The 19,998-nt window shown below is 38.8% G+C and overlaps 1 protein-coding gene across 3 annotated transcripts in view; it reads left to right on the top strand.

Annotated features, from left to right (window-relative positions):
• The window catches only part of LOC103022822 (transcriptional repressor p66-alpha), a 45,607-nt gene that overhangs the window by 7,143 nt on the left and 18,466 nt on the right, over positions 1–19,998 (top strand). For all 3 annotated transcript variants that reach the window (XM_049478857.1, XM_022678915.2, XM_022678912.2), the window contains exon 2: positions 18,724–18,988. In XM_049478857.1, coding sequence (XP_049334814.1) covers positions 18,732–18,988 — 257 coding nt within the window. In that variant the 5' untranslated portion in view covers positions 18,724–18,731. The remainder of the gene's footprint in view (positions 1–18,723; positions 18,989–19,998) is intronic.

Raw genomic sequence — 19,998 nt, 5'->3', positions numbered from 1 at the left:
GAGTTGAGGATGAGGTAGGGGTGATCATCCAATCATCCAGCATCCTGACCTCATTAACAGTTATTGCTGAATGCAGTTAAATCCTCACGGCAATGCTTCAAAATTTCGTAGAAGGTCCCAATACTTTGTTGAAGGTCCAGTAGGATTGAGGAACATTCCCATTAGACAATCCTGAATTTTGGGCACAAGTCTTCTAATATAACTGATTGGAACGCTTAAATACAGTGAATAAGTGGTGTGCCCCAATATTTTGTACATAAAGCATTAAGCCTAAATTGATTTGGATCATAGAACACCCTTTTAGGAAACACAGACTTTTCCACAGGTATCAAGCACACAGTAACAGTAGTCCAAAAAATAAGAACCTTAAAACAGGACAATGACTTTTTTTTTCTGTTTGGAGGCGACTTCTTCACATTAGCTGCTCTGTTGTGTTGTAGAAGGACGTCTTGAGCCGTGCTGCCTCCTTCATCTGATGACTGTTGAAAAATTAAACCCAGCTTCTGCTGAGGGTCTCTTGGGACCAGTCAGCCATGCTACACTCGTTTATGAGCAATCTGGCCCATAATCCCCCTCATAAAATAAAAAAAAAGAGCAGGCCATATGTGTGCCTGTTCGTGTAAGTGTGTATACATATGTGCGTGTACAGTATAATGGGAGGGTATGGGATAATAAAGATGATGATGATGATGATATTTATTTATTTATTTCCCTTTCTCTATCTCTTTTCTCTCCCCCAACACACGAATACGCATCTGCGCAGGCACGTACGCACACATCGCCGAGTTAAAACCCTGTAGGGGAGGTCATTACATCAGCGGCTATAAATAAACTACGTGGAAAAGCTTCCTCTGGCCTGGCAGGGGCATCCGCTCATAGATGAGAAAAGAGGATGATCAGAGTTATTCCTCTGTTCGGGCGTCTAGAGAACCTGTGTAGGGCAGTCACTAGTAATTATCGTTAGTAAATGGAATAATTTGGCAATCATATGAGTTAAACCTGCAAAACCTGTAGTTCTACAATAATTACAGACTGTAGTAGTACTTTATCTGTTTCTATGGGTACTTTATTATCCTCCTTTCATCCTGTTCTTCAATGGTCAATACCCATAGGATGTGTTTTGCTGCTATGAGTTGTGGATCAAACACAGAAGTGAGCTCTGATGAAGGACTGAAAGATGACCAACACAAACTACAACAGATTCAGAGCTTCTGTCTCTGACTTTTTACTGTATCTACATGATAAGACAAGCTGTGCAAGGGTGTCTCATAGAGTGGAGAACAGTGAATGAACACAGTGTTTAAAAACTCCAGCAGCACTGCTGCGTCTGATCCACCATTCGTACCAGCACAACAACAAAATCTTAATAGGTGTAGAAACACAGAGGTGGTCATAATGTTATGCATGATCTGTGTATGAATGTCTATGCATCAAAGCCTAGTCTGCAGTCGAGATAGAGCCATGATTCACAAGTCTGTCCATTGAGACTCCTTCTTAAAATTTGTGGTGGAAATTGTAGAAATTTGAGAAATCATGCATTAATATTTGAATGCACCCCATGAAATAATGCATTCAGTTTTATCTGTTGATGAAACAGATGAACAAATGCACAGACTCAGCTGGTCTAGTTCCTCTAGAAAAGTACTTCCTTTACAATAGAACTCTCTGGAGCAGATGAACACAAAGCATGAACCTATTGGCACCATGTCTAATGCCAGGTGTGTGCTAGAGGGGTGTAAAACCCATGGAATGATGGTGCTCCATCCAATACTTTTTCTTGCAGAAAAGTACTGGTGCTGTCTGTATATTGTGTAGGCCAAATACGACTATTCCTAATATACAGTCCTGACTTTGGTCTTAAATCATCTTACTAACTGACTAACTGACAAATCCTACCTTGTTAAAAAAAATACCCCAAGAAACCCCCCGTCTGATCATGTATCTCAAAGATGGGCGGAGCTTCAGAAGAAACTACAGTGTTTGTGGGTCAGATTTTGGTTTAGAAGCTGTTGAAAATGATGGTGTGTTTCTTGGCCTTTAGATCAGTAAATAGACTATGTATGCCATATTAGCATACTGCATAAGGCCTGCTGGGTGTGTTGTAGTGTGAAAACCTTGATGAACAAGAATATGTGTGTGAATTAAGATTGAGCCACTGAGTCCAAACGTCTATTCCACAGTACAGTTTCCAGGTAAATAAGTAGCGTAATAAGTAAATATGTACAGAGCATGATTTCTGGTCAGTGGGATTCCTGGTCATGATTCTCGGAGGGTGGAGATACAGTGTTGATGGCAGGGGTTCAATAGGTCCCTGCTGACTGTGTGGGGGATGGGCTGAGGGATCAAGCCTGCTGGTTTGGCAGCAGCTCTGTATTGTACAGGAGTATTACAGCATTAATAGCCCAGAACTGTATATTAGAGGGAGCTTTTATCTTAGAGACTTTCCAATAATTGCAAACATTAGGACCACTGCCAGACCAAATAAAGCTTCATTAAGGAAGGGATTGTTGGAGTTAGAATGGAAAAACTTATATAATATATATATATTATTAGTACGTTTATTGGGCAAAACTCTACAATTGAAAGGAGACTCTAGTACATAGTTGGCTGCCCTAAGGCTCTAAACTTAAGCCTGACCATCACTGAATCCAAAAAAGAACCCTGAGTCATTGCTAAAGATGATAGCAATTCAGGATTCACATTCGCAGCACCACAGCTAATGAATGAAATGGTCTCTGGCTTACAGACAGCCTAGATTGCAGACAGTTCTTTGAAATGACCTTATTTTCTCTCTGAGTCCAATGATGCACCCTCTCTCAAAGTCTGTCAGCTCTCTAAAGTATTTTGAATGCATTGCAGAGGCATGTGTAGCTGTCAACAAAGGTCTCTCACCAAGAGGTACACTACTCCAAAAGAAGCCTCTTGAGATTGATATATAGATTGATATGGACAAGCATAAGGATCTAAAGCACTTTGACATGGAAGGGCCAAACTGTGACAGCTGATAAGGTTTGTCTCTTATGTTTTGTAGCATTTATTTGAGAGTTTGATTGCGCAAAACATGTTTTAGTGGCATATGGAAAGGCCAACAGCATAATGTTTTTACTAGAGATGCACTAAAACTGAGCAAAATGAAAAGGCCAAATACCAACTACTGAACATTTGTTTTTTCTGCAGGTTTTCATTATTTTTAATTTTGTTTTTCTCTATTGCTTCTTTTACAAAGCATGTTTTGCTCCATGCTGGTTGTGATTTGATTATATTGACAAGACATCATCATTGTTCGGAAAACATTTTTTTGGATATTTACTTATTTTGAGAAAAAACAAAGAGTGATCCATTTTTTGGGGTAATTTTCAGGCAAATCATTTTGGTTGACAAATTTTCAATGCATTCCTGGTTTTAGCTTCTTGTTGTATATCGTTTTGTTTTTTTTTTTGCTCTTGAACATTGATTTTCCAAGACAACAACCACAGCATGCCTGCCATGTCGTGCCATGTCGCCACTTGCACCAAAAGGTTTGGTATTCCAAATACCTTCTCACTGTGCCATTTAATTTCTGTAGATCATCAGGGTTCTAGTTCTATCCCATTCCAGAGCCAGACCTAATAATCAGAGGTTTCTGTTCTTCAGGTCTGCAGATCTCTGCTTGCTCAGGTGATGCACGACTGTGCCTCTAAGCTGCTCTAATGCAGTTGTCTTCTGGGCTTCAGAAAACAAGCAGGTCTTATCCACAGAGTCTGCGTCGTGCTGTAGAACTGCAGGATTAATCACCTGCTGCAGTTTCTAAATCCCAGTATTGTAAAAGACCACACAGTTTCTAAATTGCTGCTTCCTACCTTAAGCAAGATTTTAAGCTATAGCCCACAAAACCTATATTAAAACTGACACAAACAAGTACACTGATGAACCAAAAGTCATGGGACTGGAACTAGTATCATGTCCCTTTTTTTTTTCCATATCGCATGGAAGCTAGAGAACAAAATGAATGTGTATGTAAATTCTGACAGAGTTGTTTGTTTGAAAGCATGGACAATTCTAGCCAAACAACGCTGGTAATGATAATTACCACATTACCACTTCACTGTCCACTGTGTCCAATGCCTCCAATGTCTTATTCCTGATGCACACATAGACAATGTGGACTGAGGAATTTTGAAATGCCTGCACAGCTCCAGAAATGGGATGTCCCATACATTTTGCACCCACTACTGGGCCTCATAGTGGGCCTGTTGATACTTTTGCTAGGACTGAATAGAGTGAATATTCTAATTTAGAGCATTTATTTGCAGAAAAGTAGAAATAACTGCCAAACAAAAGACCTCAAATATGAAAAGAAAACAAGTTCATATTCATAAAGTTTTAAAAGTTCAGAAATCAATATTTGGTGGAGTAACCCTGGTTTTTAATAAAAGTTGTCATGCATCTTGGCATGTTCTCCTCCACCAGTCTTACACACTGCTTTTAGATAACTTTATGCCTTTACTCCTGGTGCAAAAATTCAAGCAGTTCAGTTTGGTTTGATGGCTTGTGATCATCCATCTTCCTCTTGATTTATATTCCAGAGGTTTTTAATTTGGTAAAATTAAAGAAACACATAATTTTTAAGTGGGCTCTTATTTTTTCCAGATCTATATATTACTTAAATGTTCTGCTTCTCTAAAAAAAACAATTAATGTTATAAAATAAAATAAAAATTTTTTATGCAATTATGTGCTGCTAACTATGCTTTTGATATCTTTGTGCATCTCTAATATTTACTATATGCAGAACAGAAGAATAATCCTGTGTTTTTAAACTCTGGACTCTTTTGTAGCAAACCAGAGCTGTTAGCACCAGAGGGCATCACTGCCTTGAATAAAAGCAAATATAAATGTGTTTCAGGGTCTGCAAAGTGGAGTTTAATGCCTCTTACTAAGTTGACACTGCGTGCAAATGGTTAGTTACCTCCACCGCTTCATCAGGGGTTCTGCCTGGGTACATATTTGCCAGAGCATTGAATATGGGTACACCAGTGATGGTAAATGTTTTAAAGTTGTGTACTATCCAGCAGTTCCAGCATAATTGACTGTAGTGTAATAAGCAGAATAAGCATTAGGAGGTCAGGATGTTGGATCATCACTCTTCCACCTCATCGTCAACTCCCAAACTGATTCAAAAAGTATTGGATGGAGCACCATCATGCCTGGGAACACAGTTTTACTGTCCCACAACTACATTCTGGAGTGTTTTAGGGCACTTTTACACCTGTTGTTTGTTTTTATAGTCCAAATCAGGTGATACGTTTGTTTACTCCAGCATTTTCTCCCTCTGTTTGGTTTGGTTTCACACGGGCACAAACCTTAAAGCACCAAAATTTGCACCATTTGAGGCAAGAAAGTAAAAATAGAGAAAATATTCTGTGTTTCAGCACGTATATATGTGTGATGTGAAGCTGCTTTAACACAGTGCTAAAACGCTGCACTTTCAAACACTGTTTTCTGTAGGATATGTATTGCAGATGTACATTTGGCGTTATCTGGCTAATATATCAGATTAAACTGTGCCTTATCATCAGCAGTTTAGCTCAATTAAAAGGTGTATATTTAATAGTTGGGTCAGATTAAGGCCAGATCACATTGTCACCACAAGCGAACCGCTCCAGAGGTTACCATGATGAGCTAATTTAATGCTAATGTGGCTAACAGTAAGTAGTAGTGTAATTAGTTGGCATAGAAGTGACATTAGCTTTTACTGCCCAAGGCAGTTGGAAGAAAATGATACATGGTTTTTAAAGTTTTAATCAAATAAAAATCTGTGACGATGAAAAGTGTGATGTGCAAAAGTATTCAGCACCCTTATATCAATACTTAGTAGAGCCATCTTTTGCAGCATTTACAGCTTCAAGTCTTTTGGGGTATGTCTCTACCAGCATTGGACATTTAAAGACTGAGGTTTAGAGGTTTTTGAAACTTTTGAAAACAATGGAACCATGTCACTTAAAATCTTTTACCATTTTACCATTTTACCATAGGTAGTTTGATTGTTCATTGATATGATTGCTAATTGCTTTTTGTTTGGTTCCTCCTTGTATTAGTCACAGTGGTAACACAACCTATCCACCCATAAATGCATACTTTTGTGTGTGTGTATGGGTGTGTGTGTGTGTGTGTGTATGGGTGTGTGTGTGTGTGTGAGGATGTGCCTAGTTTGAGAGGAAGATATATGTACACACTACCCCAGGGGCATGAAATCTGATCCCTGGCTGCCATTTTAGCCTTAACTGACACCCTACACGTTCACTGCAACATGTGGGTTCATTCTCTTTCCGCCGTCTCAATCTGGAGCTTTTGGCAGCTCGTACGGTCAGCCACGCCGGCTGCCGGGCCGGGGTCAGACCATTCAATACGAGCACAGTCGCTGAGAGCAGGGCTCTCCCAGAACAATCAGATCTGAGATCAGTCAGGTCCTTTCAGTTGACCATTATGGCTTTGTGTGGGATGACTCACTTGTTTACGGTTTCCTTGTCCTTAGACTGGAATGTTGAGGCGAGTTGTTCTCTGAAGGAACTGAAGCCCACACAGACCGAGCGAGCAGCAGGCTGTGACTGATATGATCATCTCTCTCCTTTATAGAGTATCTGATCTGTAGTCTGTGATTTCTGGCTGTGACTTTTGTCTGAAATGAGCTGGCTGTATGCTAAAGGTGTTCCAGTATCTTTTTTCTTTTTATAGTAAAATTACAGTAGATTTTGCTGTGTTAATTTAATATCCTAAAAAAAGAAAAGTTTTTTTCAGATGTTTTGGCTTAATTTGGAGAGTTTTCATCATATTCTGAAAATCCAACAAACCTAATGACTAAAACCTGATGTTTTAGTGCATTAGTATTAGGGAATGCACTCAAAACTATTTTGCTTTGATAAAAGTGGCTCTATGCTTGATTTGCAGATCAGATCTAGATAAGATGTTTTGCATTTTTCATAAAGGAAATGCTCAGACTGTTCTCCACTACCACACTCTAATATCCTACAGAACGACACACAGCTAACATAGAAAAACAGTGTGGTAGTGAAGTGTGGTAGAAGTGGGAAATTTGACCACTTTTTTCACGATAAATAATGCATGTTTCACTTTTACACTTACATTTACTACTAACTGTTGTTAGTACTTAAAGATAACTGACATATTTTATAGTTTGCTACAAAGGACATAATCAGCCGGGATTAACCTTGTTAAGTGCTGCACTCTTTAAACAGTCAAAGCTCATTTTTCTGTATGGACATTTACAGTTATACCAATAACTCATGAATAATAATCAATAATTCATTAATAATTATCTTGATTTAACTTATCAGTGCTTTTCCAGTTATATATGTAACTAAGTTGTCCCAGTAAACAATTTCAGGTTTAGTAGAACATGCTCTGAACTTTTCTGGATGTTCTTAGGATGTTTTTTATTTAACGTTTTCAAACATTCTGGTAACATTGCTATGTCACTTCACTTTTTGTTTTTTTGGAATGTTTTAATTTTAAAGGCTCATTTATCTAATTTGTCATTTAACATCCATGCTACAGTAAAGGATGCATAGTATTATGTGGACAGTTACAGTCATGAGGTCTGGTAAGGTTAGTCCTGTCACTGTAACTATTTTTTTGGACAATAGATCATCTGCAAAATTATTGTGACAAATGATATTATTCTCATGTTGAGACGTTTGAATTTCAGTGATATAATGATAATATAATAGCATAACAAAGCATTCACACACCTTTAAAGACTACAAATTTGTAATTAGTCATAGTTTGGGAAATACATACTTATTTTTTTTCTTCGCCTACTGCAGTGCACACTGTGTGTATGGAGGACTCGCAGTTATTGAAGCGTTGATCTGGTATTGCACGACAATAAAATACTGTTCACTGTTATATATGTGAACAAACATACAAATAAACACAATAGACAAGAACCCTATTATCAAGTATTACTAAGGTAATGTTAATTTATTGTATGATAAGTTAAAAAAGGTTATTGTGTTTTTATCATTAAACATGATAAACTATATAAATGATAGTGACAGGCCTAGGTAAAGTATTAATTTGTATGTTTTTGGTATTAATGTTTAAAATCTGTAGGGTTTAGAACAATATTGATTATTATATTATATTATTATATATATATATAATATTGTGTTATATCGCAATATTTTGTATCGATTTTCAAAAAATAAAAAAACGTATCGATTTTAATGAGGAATTTACATGAACACCGACCACAATATAGCAGTGTTATACTATATTGTTAGAGCCCAATGTTATTATTGCATGAAAAAGTAAGCTTTTTCTTTAATAATCCCAATATATTGCCTTGCTTACTGTACCTCAATATATTGTGGTACATTGAATCGTAAACCCTGTATCTTGATATGTATCATCTCACCAAGTTCATGATGTCATCTCTCAGTATCACAATGTAATGTTTTGCCCATATCACCCACTACTGTGAGTGTGTATTCTCAAGGATAAACATTGATGGTTAAATCAGATCAGTATCTTATGCTAATTGCTTAAAAATAATCACCATTAAGCAATAGTTTGACTTGATTTGATTTACTAAACTTAAATTTTTTATAGTGTTCATAAAATAATTCAAACAATCATAATCAAGGTAAAATGTTTAGCTAGATATTTCAGATCATATCACCCAGCACTCACAATCAGCAACAACCCACAATTTCCATATTGACACATCCCTGTAGATTAGTAGTTTTAGCCCCAAATCAGCCCTGGTTTATTTTTAGACCCAATATAGCACAATGTCACCACAAATATCGAGTTGTATCACAAATTTGTGCCAACACACAGCCTTAGTATGGCCACAGCCCTCTCCAGTGCCAGATGTTCATGCCACTGCTGATCTGGGCACAGTCTCCTTTGTGAGCACCTTGCCTAAAGGCTTGCCTCATTTTCCTTTCATAACTAGTGGGCTGAAGTCTAATTTCAAGTTCAAAGTCCAGTTTATTTAAGGTCAGATTGTCCGAAAGCTAAACAGGAAAGTTCTGCAGTGGCCAGACACTCAGGGTGTGAGTGGTGGAGGCTGTGCCGCACACACTGGACCAAGTTAAACGTTGCGTGAAGAATGCCAACACCTTGCTGAGTCCAGACATTCACAACTTATAACTTTAGAACAGTCAGACTGAGGCTCACGTTTCAGAGCTCCGCTGTTACGAGATACACAGAGAGGGAAACGGGAGAAAGCCTACAGTAGTCAGTGTGTTACAAGATGTGTGTGTTTTGTATATTATTGCTAGGCTCTGTCATGGTTTAGTATAGGAGCATAATTGATAAAAAGCTAGGATTAACGGGGCAGATGTTTTTGCAGGTTTTCATTTATTTAAAAAAGCAATTACTACAAAACAACCAAAACACTTAACCTTTTAAATATCCCACAGACAAAGCAACAAAATGCAATACATTTATCTCAACAGTGCTATTCCAATCATGAATTTACCTCAGCAGTGCTGTTCTATTCATAAATCTGCCTCAGCAGTGCTATTCTAATAATAAATTTACCTTAGCAGTGCTATTCTAATCATGAATTTACCTCAGCAGTGCTATTCCAATCATGAATTCATCTCAGCAGAGCTATTCATAAATCTGCCTCAGCAGTGCTATTCTAATCATACATTTACTTTAGCAGTTCTATCATAGTCATACATTTACTTCAGCAGTGATATTCTAATCATAAATTTACCACAGCAATGCTATTCTAACCATGAATTTACCACAGCAGTGCTGTTCTATTCATATATTTACTTTAGCAGTGCTGTTCTAATCATGAGTTAACTTATATATGTAACTAAGTAGTCCCAGCTAACAGGTTCTGGTTCGTTAAACATTTTCTGAACTTTAGAGTAATTTGGTTCCTAGAATGTTCCATCTTTCATGTTTTTTGGATGTTCTTAGAATGTTTGTTATTTAACGTTTTTTTTTTTAAACATTGTGGTTATTTCGCAGCAACAATTTAATTTTTAGTTTTGGAAATGTTTATATAATATTAGTATTAGTAGTATTAGTATTAGTATCTAATTGAGAATGTTATGAGAGAAAATTATTTCAGGTCTCTGATAGTGCTTTTTCACCGACGTGGAACCGGCACTGTTCTTGTTTGCGAACCTAATTTTGAACTGCTTGCTATGTTTCCACCAAAAAAAAAAGTATGTCCCGGAACCAGGAAGTTTCTTTTGCAGTGGGAACCAAAGAATACTTGGTTCTTTAGCGTGAACCGTGTTCACAGTCACTGTGCAACACCCTCTGTTGATGATGTATGATGTGATGTTTTGCCGGTTCTACTTGAACTAGTGAAAATGCGAGCTGGTTTGCTGAAAAAGCACCACTGTTCTTATAAGCCTGAAAGGAACTGGTTCAAGAAACAGAGTTTTTTTTTGGTGGAAAAGCACTATTAGAATAAGATGCTGCCACTGTGACCAGAGGATCACTGGTTTGAATTATTCCAGATCATTTACCCCATTTCTGGGGTAAAACACTTAAATGTGGTAACTGTTGATGGACAGCTACACTGAAGATGGAAAGACAGTTTAAAGGAGAAACATTAGATGGGAAAATTGGCTGTTTTGTCATTGAAACATATGAGTGTGTTAAATCAAAGCTTTTATAATAGACAATCTTCAGGTCCAATTACCGTATCAAAGTATTCACTCAGGTCAGCACTCAAAGAACAGACAGTGCTTTCTCAGGCAAAGTCTGAGGCTCTGAGGAGGTGTTGAAAGGGTTAACTGCCCTCTTTACTTCCTAACGGTGATTACTCTACAGTGATAATGGCTAAGTGGGAGTTGACCCAAGATCAGCAGCTTCACCCTGACACGTTCTGTATGAGCCGCCAGTGTGCGTTCACTGGAAGTAAAGAGTGCTGATCTAAGCTGGACGCTATGTAAGCAGATCAGGTTCAGAAACAACACATCCATTGTGAGTTACTTAAAGTGTTGCAGTGGTGGAAGTGGAAGAGGGAGGGGCAAGATGGAGAAATATATTGCAGCAACCATTAAGATGATCATGTCCAATATATTAGTGGGCTGATAAAACTGGATATCAGAAAATGTGAAAAACCTTATCATTCAATAGAGCTCAATTTCAGATTGCAATTTTACAGCGTTTCTATTGGTCTGTTCATTGTAAAATAAGTTTATTTACAACCCTGTGAGGAAGAAATAGTCTGCAATACAAAATCTCACACCACAGCAAATCCAAGCCAATATAAACAAAAAATATAAAAAGAAGCCCAGTGTGAATGCTTCTTTCATCTAGCATCTGTCTCATCAATTCTTGGTTTATCCAAACACGTTTTTCTTGAATTCTGTTGATTTTGACTGTGTTTAATGGTCACACAGAAGCCTCTGAGCCCCAAAAAGAGTCAGTGCCACTTGTGGACATGGTTAACATAACATAAGGCTTTGGTTTTTGCACAGTGAAGTTTTAAGTGGCATATGTGAGGATATATTAATATTTGATTCATGTCATTTTAACCAACACTTGCTTATTTGTCGTTTCAGTTTCATCCCTCGCTCCTCCCATTCACTCCTATACATTTTTGAGTTTCATTTCCCCACCAGTCACCAAATTTTCGGTTCTCATTTGGTGCAGGTCCCCAAGCTCTTATCCACCATCATATTGACCTGCACTCGTCTGTGAACACAGCTTTAGCCTATCCTCATCCATTTCCTCTGTTTTCATAAAAGGGTGATGGTTTCCACTGCAAGATGGTCCATCTCTCTCGCTTCAAAACTTCAAAAATTTGATTCCACTTGTGTACATGGTTAACATAATGCTTCGGTTTTGCAAAGTGATGTTTCAAGTGATATTAAGAATAGGAGTGGGCTATATGGCCCTAAAAATAGTATCACAATATTTCATGGTACTCTACTGCAACAAAATGAAAATTAAATGTTGTTATTGCATAAAATATGATATGGCACACCCCTAACTAAGATATTAAAAAATACAAGAATTTTATCAGATTTGTAACAGTAGTCAATGATCCAGAATGTCATGATACTAATAATGCACTCCAAATATGTCCATATATCCAGGATTAAAATAAAATTAATGATACTGGACAGATATAATCTGTCTCTAGTAGATATATTATAGGAAATTAGAAGATTGTGAATTTTTCTTTTGTTAAAAACAGTAAAAAAAAAAATAGTACCCTGATGTTATAATTAGGGGTGGGTGACATTTCTGGGTATAATATCATTTTTGATATTAAAAAATGTTGACAATATTATTGCGAACGATACGATATGGCACACCCCTAATTAGTAATAATACATAGTTATCTGATTAATATTCTTCTTTTTCTTCTTGCATTTTATTTGTGTTTTTCTGCTGATACACATCATACACACACAGCATAGGCCTCTCAGAACGAATTTACTGTCTTTTTGACCCACGCTTGATTATTTGTTGTTTTAGTTTCATCCTTCGCTCCTCCAATTCACTCCCATACATTTTTGTCCACAACCAATGTATTCCACCCGTTAAAGTAATAAAGTAATCGTTCATTAGTCGTTATCAAGGTTAAATGTTAAACTTGATTTGAGGTCATATCGCCCAGCACTTCCAGACCTGGTTAAAGTTCGTGCTCAGAGCCGCATGGATTACCATTAAGTTGGTGATCTGTCTCTTTAAGAATCAGAGCTGTTGATCTGTAACACTGCAACAGTGCAGCTTCTGTAGTCTTCTGCTACTCTTCCTCACCCCCCCCCCCCCCAATTCAGCACCCCCCCCCCCACTCTGTTCAGACCCCACCACGCCTGTTCAGACCCCACCACGCCTGTTCAGACCCCACCACGCCTGTTCAGACCCCACCACGCCTGTCCAGAACCCCCCAATCACCAGTTTCTTTGGAGGACTTGTGTTTTGGAATGCCATGTGGCGTCTCTCTCTCTCTCTCTCTCTCTCTCTCTCTCTCTCTCTGTGTCTCAGATGTAATCAACCATTTGCGTGTGCACACGTGTAAGTCTGTCTGTCTGTCTGTGTGTGTGTTTATGTGTTTATGTGTGTGTGTGTGTGTGTGTGTGTGTGTGTGTGTGTGTGTGTGTGTGTGTGTGTGTGTGTGTGTATGTTTGTGTGTTTGTGTAAGAGACTGTCTTTGTCTGACTCTCACACGTTCCTCACTCCAGCTCTCAAAGGGTTAAAACCTGCCTCAGCTTCACTCTCGCGCGCACACACACACTCTCTCACTCTTACACACACACACACACGCACGCACGCACTTACCGGTTTAAACCGGTTCTCAGGAAAGTGCTTTGTGTGGCCCACTGAATTCTGGGAAGGGTCATGTGTGGCTCAATGATGTCACAGGGTGGGAGAGAGAGAAAGATAGATAGATAGAGAGAAAGAGAGAGAGAACTTGAGTCAGCTTTCCTTTATCAAATGAGTGTATTGATGTGTGTGTGTGTGTATATACATATGTGTGTCTGTGTTTGTGTGTGTGCGCACACGTGTATGATTGTGCTTGAATGTGTACTGTTCTGCAGGTACAGTGGTAAAGTGTGTGTGTGTGTAGTACACTAGTACATATGGTAGAAGGCCTGTGGCATAACTTTTCTCTAGGGGAAGGGTTGATACGTGTGTGTGTGTGTGTGTGTGTGCTCGCTCCTGGGAAAGGGTTAATGTTATGTTTGGCTCTGTTTTTTTTTTCTGTGCTGCAGCTTCCTGTTATGTATCAGTGAGCAGATGAGGCTCCAGAACGTTCTGTATTTCTGACTCCAGGACAGGGTCCCTCTCACCCCCCACTGAGGGGGGACTCTAACTCTGCCTCACAACTGTCTTGTTAACTAGGGGTGGGAAAACGTGACCACAATACTAAATAATGTTGTATCAGTGTAGTTAAAGATGATTTCACTGAGCACTAATTCAGTATCATGATATTAAGAGTTATAATAGGTCTAATGCATAGAGCTGCAGTTGAAGGGAATACATGTGATTAGTGCAGGTGGGACACAATATTGATATTGTGATACGTTATCAATACATGACGTTACATATCATGAAGAATCGTAGATAATTGTCTAATATCATAGTTGTCGAGGACAATGTATTGTGGTAATATGGTATCATGAAATACCCTGTGATTCTGATGAAACTTGTTGTCTTAACAAACTTAGTAAGTGTTCCGTTGATTTCAGTCTCACTTCGAATCATTTGAACTCAAAATAAGCACAAAAAGTCACCAGTCAAGTGAGATTTTTCCTTGATTCAAGTCTTACTTCATAAATTTCAGTGAAAATTTACTTAGAAAAATGTGCTTAATTCATTGGAATTACCCTAGATGTTTTTTGCTTAATATAAGCATATACATCTCAATTTCTGTATATTTTGTCTAGTTTTTGACCACTAATTTTTTGCAGTTGTGAGGTGATATCTTGTGAGACATCAGGGGCTATTGTTCTCATGGCAATGCACTGTAAATTATCAGAATTTGAGTAATTTCTGATAGTGTGTGCCACACAGATAGAAAATTCAATTTCTGACACTTTGTGGATGTTTGTGGACGTTCCCTTTAATCCACAGTGTCTCTTGTGTACTGGGAATACATGATAGAAGGCATTACCACCCACCATGAATGATTATGACCAGCAGCATCTGGCTAGAACTGCCTATGCAGGAGTCAATGCAGTGTTGGCTTAGCTTAGTGAGTTTAGCTTACCTGATGTCCTGTATTTCCGACTCAACAACAGGGCAACATGACCACAAAACAGTACAATATAAATCAGTATCACTATGGTTAAAGATTATTTCACTGTCCATTAATTCAGTATTCTGATATTGGGTTCATAGGAGGTCTAGTTAAGGTGCTGCAGTTGTTAAGATGGTACGTGTGATTAAACGGGAGCGGTTGGGTTGGGTTAGGCTCTCTTGGGCCTTTTTCATCAGCCAAAACCACAAACACCTACACCACCTGGGGACCCCTTTAGACCTCTTTTATTATATGAGTGGTTGGTGGGTGTTCTTCGAATGCAACTGTCTGGGGGGCACTATGTAACAAGTAAAGCTCTTACATGGGATTTTAATTGTCCTACACTCTTTAGTATAACAGTGGTTCTAATGGTTCTTTAAGTGATGCTGGGGAAGGACCAGTGTGGGTCTGAAGAACCTTAAGCAAATGTTTTGTAGACCTTTAAATGGTTATTTTGGGCTCCAAGTGGTCCAGCGGACTAAGGTGCTGACACTTTGATCAGGAGATCACTGGTTTGGATCCCGGTCATGCAGCTTGCCATCAGCTGCTGGAGCCCTGAGAGAGAAGAATTGGCCATGCTCTTTCTGGGCGGGTAGATGGTGTTTTTCTCTCATCACTCTCTCAATATCGGTCAGAACAAGGCGTGAATTCTAATGCATATGCCTCCTTCAGTACTAGTCTTCACCTTTCTGGTATTGGGGCATCGCTAGTGATAGAGTGGGTGGAATAATTAGCATATCTAAATTGGGAAGAAAAGAGAAATATTTTGTGAGGGCATTTAATTTAACATTCCTCAATCCACAGTGTCTTGTGATGGAAATGCATCATAGAAAGCATAAAGTATAACCACCCACAGTCATTGCAGCGTTCTTTAGCTTCCATGGGACATGGCAAAAGTCATGGGACACGTTTTGGGTCCTATCTCTTCTTGACTTTTCTCATTTCTACCAGCATTTCGCACTGTAAAGCAGGAAAAACCCTCAAAATGCTTGGAAAGTTGTCTATATTCTCCAGCCATCAAAGCAAGGCTGGAGTAGAAATTAGGGGTGGGCGATATGGCTCTAAAATAATATTACGATATTTCAGGGTATTTTTGCGATAACAATATACTTGGCGATATATAGGAACACTAAAATAATTCATTCATTTTAGGAATATAGTATAATAATATAACAGAATAATCATAATGTGGCAAAATAAATAAAATAGCATAAAATAATATAATGCAGCAAATAATATTGCAGAATATTTAGTGCATGCATATAAACTGCAAACAAACAATTATACAATAAATAAACCTAAAGCTTCACAGTAAATAATAGACTACTTTTAAGACAGAACAGCCCTATTATCACGATATGGATTTTTAATATCCTCATATTTCTGTGTCACGATATATTGTATACGATATAATATTGCCCACCCCAAGAAGAAAGAGAGAGTATTTAAATTTTACGGAGTCTTCTAAGACTTCCATGCTCTGCATTTAAGACCATCAAGCATCTAACATCTGCCACGAACCAGGTGCAGCAGTTCATTTCTTATTTCGACACCAAATGCGGTCGCAAATTACTCTGCAATCGCATCAGCGGTTTCCGATTGATTTCATTGATCCACTTCAGAGAGATGCAGTAGAATTGGATTATGCTCAGTAGCGTGGATGTTCTGCGAGATTTCACTACGTCCAGAATGTAAACAAAGATCCCTGCTGCAGTTTGACGTTGTTACTGTTGTTTCTGCACAAAATTGGGGCTGCAAATTACTTTTCTCAATCACATCAGCGGTTTCTGATTGATTGCATTGATCCACCACTGTCCATTCAGTCCTAACTGATGGGATCTAATCTGATTCTCAGTAGAGTCGAAGTACAGAAAGACTCATTCACTGCTTTAACTGTAGCTATAGAATGTTATCGTAGCTGTTTGAATGTAGTACACAACCCCCCCCCCCCCCCCCCCCGGTATAGTGTTTTTAATAGTGTTTTTACATTAGTCTCTTTTTTTTCTATTGCTGAAGCACTTGCTTTGTGGGTATAGTGCATTTACTGTACCATTAAAGCTATATATAGTAGAGATCCTGCAAATGACAAAAGCTGTTTTGAACCTACACTCAGAAAAGTGATGGAAATAATCGTGCAATTACAGGCAATTATACGAGAAATCAATCCAACACTACTCAGCCACTCTACAAATGAGCCAGGCATATGTCCTGGGTGCAGACTAATTTATTGATGACATTGAATAGTGTTCGGATAAGCTTTGGTGATCGGATCGTGTTTGCTGTGTTTCTAGGACTGTTAGTCTGTATCTAAGTAGGCCTGATTGCTTCTTCTCTTCTCATCCATCTCCATCCATCTCCATCTGTGGTTGCTCCATTGACAAGGTGTAGTTTTTCGGTAATGGCTCTTTGTGATGCGGCCGTGTTTGAGGTGGACTGGAGGGAACAAAGCAAATGAGGCTTGTTTGTTCACGTCCACAACTATAGGTCTGCTGGCCTTATACACTGACATGTCAAAAGTCATGGGACAGCAGTGTGTAACTTGATTGTAAAGTGTTACAACTCCTAAGTCCCCTGAGGTGTTATCTTGTGAGTGAGGCTGGGAATCTAAAATTGATACCAAAAAGGCATCAGCCGAAATGTCTCGGTACTACAGATTACCGGAAGGTCTAAAGATTTGGTGCCCGTTTTGGATACTTTGCATAAAACGCAGCAAAGACAGAGAGCGTGCACAGCAAGGAAAAACAATTGCGATGGTGACCTGATGCACACAAACAGAGAGCAAGTGCAGAAACGCGGTGAGCATGCTCAGGGTGATCGTTTAAATTGTCGACGCAATGCTGCTGTGCTAAATTCTCAGTCACTTGCTCTCGCGCTGTTTCTCCTTCTTTCTCACTTGCGCTGTGTCTTACTAACTTGCTATCCCTCTCTCACTCTGGCTAATTTTTTAAGTGATTTACACTTAAAAACAACACAATATAACTAATATAATTGAATTAAAATTTGTCAGTGTAACTCTTATATTTTTTAAGAACTAAAATGCTTAAAGCAATATGTGTATGAAAAATATTTGTTGTTTAAACACAAGCAATGATTTTGTTTTTAATAAAGCGCTACAAATATGCTCACTGTTTTTTTTTTTACAAGATCAAAAAGATGGAGTCTCTTAAGGTGACAATATAAGAAAGAAATTACTCAGGTCGGCTGTTTAAATAAATACGTTGTGTGAGAATAATTATACTTTTTTTTTTTTGTTCCAATTTAGAAAAATGTTTCAGGTATCAGTACCGAATTCAAAGTATAGTATCAATACCGTTATCGAAACTTCTAAAACGATACCCAGCCCTAGGCATTCTCCGTGGTCTTTAAAGTTGTGTGGGAATTTAACCATTCTTGATCCACAGTGTCACATGTGTGAAGGGCATATGCCTGAGGAGAAGGCATTACCACCCACAGTAGACAGTGGAGTGGATGGTAATGATCGTGACCAGCGGCATCTGGCTAGAATTGTCCATGCGAAAAGACAGAAACCAGAACTCACATACACTTGCATTTGCTGAAAGTCAATGCAGAGTTCTTTAGCTTCCTTAAGACATGCCAAAAATCATGGGACACAGTCAAGGGTGGTTTGGCAAATCTTGAAGATAGACAAGTGAGACAAGAGAGGTACAAGTGGGCTTTTGTCTCGTGTGCACACTCTGCTTTGTCCTCATCTCTCACACCCACTGAAGAGGTGATGATGCCCCACTTCCTGTCTGAGGAGCCAATAGCTTTGGCCTCTTTGTGTGCTCTGTACTATAATGCTCATCACTCCGTGTTATGCCCCCTCCTCCTTTTTTTTTTGCTCCTGCACAGCGTAGTCCACCAGGTCATGGGTTACAGTGATGTCATTGTGTTTGTATGGCTTTCTAATTGGGTTGAGTCTAATAGACTTTGTATTGATTTCCCATCTCTCTCTCTCTCTTCCCCCCCTCTTGCCACTCTCTCCAGGTGCAGCCATGTCTGACGAGGCGGTGCGTCAGACGCGCAGTCAGAAGCGGGCGCTGGAGCGGGACTCGCTGCCCGTGGACCTGGACGTGAAGAAGGTGAAAGTTGAGGCTGGTGGTGACGGCCATGACCGGCCGGTCCTGCGGCCGAGGCCCGAGCATTCCAGCCGGGGCTCCAACATCCTGAATTCGGGCGAGGTGAAGGCCACGATTAAAGTGGAGGTGCAGGCCAAAGAGGAGCCCATGGATATGAGCACCACCCCTAAAAGGTCAGTGAAGAAGGAGCTGTAGGTCCCCGCTAAGCATCTAATGATGGAACAATATAAAATTTGGATTAAATATACAGCTCTGGAGACCACTTAAAAAGAATGAGTTTCTTTGATTTTCCCAATTTGAAAACCTCTGGAATATAATCAAGAGGAAGATGGATGATCGCAAGCCATCAAACCAAGCTGAAATGCTTGAATTTTTTCACCAGGAGTGGTATAATGTTATCCAAAAGCAGTGTGTAAGACTAGTGCAGGAGAACATGCCAAGATGTATAAAAACTGATTAAAAATAGGTTTATCCCACTAAATATTGATTTCTAAACTTTTACATGTTTTTTGTATATAAACTTCTTTTCCTTGCATTATTTGAGGTCTACATCTTTGTTGTCATTTCAGCCATTTCTTATTTTCTGCAAATAAATGCTCTAAATATAGACAATATTTTTATTTGTAATTTGGGAGAAATGTTTTCCGTAGTTTATAGAATAAAACAACAATATTCATTTTATTAAAACATAAACCTACAAATAGCAAAATCAGAGAAACTGATTCAGAAACTGAAGTGGTCTCTTAATTTTTTTTGTTTCCAGAGCTGTAAATAAATACTCCCAGACATCATGAAATGGGCTGATAAATATTTATAGAGCTACACACACAGAGTTGTAGAGGTTCCTCATAGTGTTATAGTGTCCTGTTATAATCCATCCCATGCAGTTCTTGATGATTTTGTGATAGAGGTGTTTGGGAGTGGTGATAGCATGTCAAAGAGTGTCCTACACATTTTTAATCAGGGGTTGTTTTGGCGATGCCTCTGGCCAGGACATAGCATTTGTGTTCCCAAAGCAAGCCTTTCAGATGGCAGCAGTATGTGGATGAGCATTGTCCTGCTGAAATCACACACCAGAGTATTCATTCTACAAAGGAAGGGATACTGATTGCAGGACCTCGTCAACGGAACGCTCGGCTGTCAAAGTTCCTTAAACCTTAGCACAGTGTATCTACACATACAG

Source organism: Astyanax mexicanus, chromosome 4 (assembly GCF_023375975.1).
Source record: "Astyanax mexicanus isolate ESR-SI-001 chromosome 4, AstMex3_surface, whole genome shotgun sequence".
NCBI lineage: Eukaryota > Metazoa > Chordata > Actinopteri > Characiformes > Acestrorhamphidae > Astyanax > Astyanax mexicanus.
The sequence above is the reverse complement of the archived record's forward strand: the minus strand, read 5'-3'. Positions and strand labels throughout refer to the sequence as shown.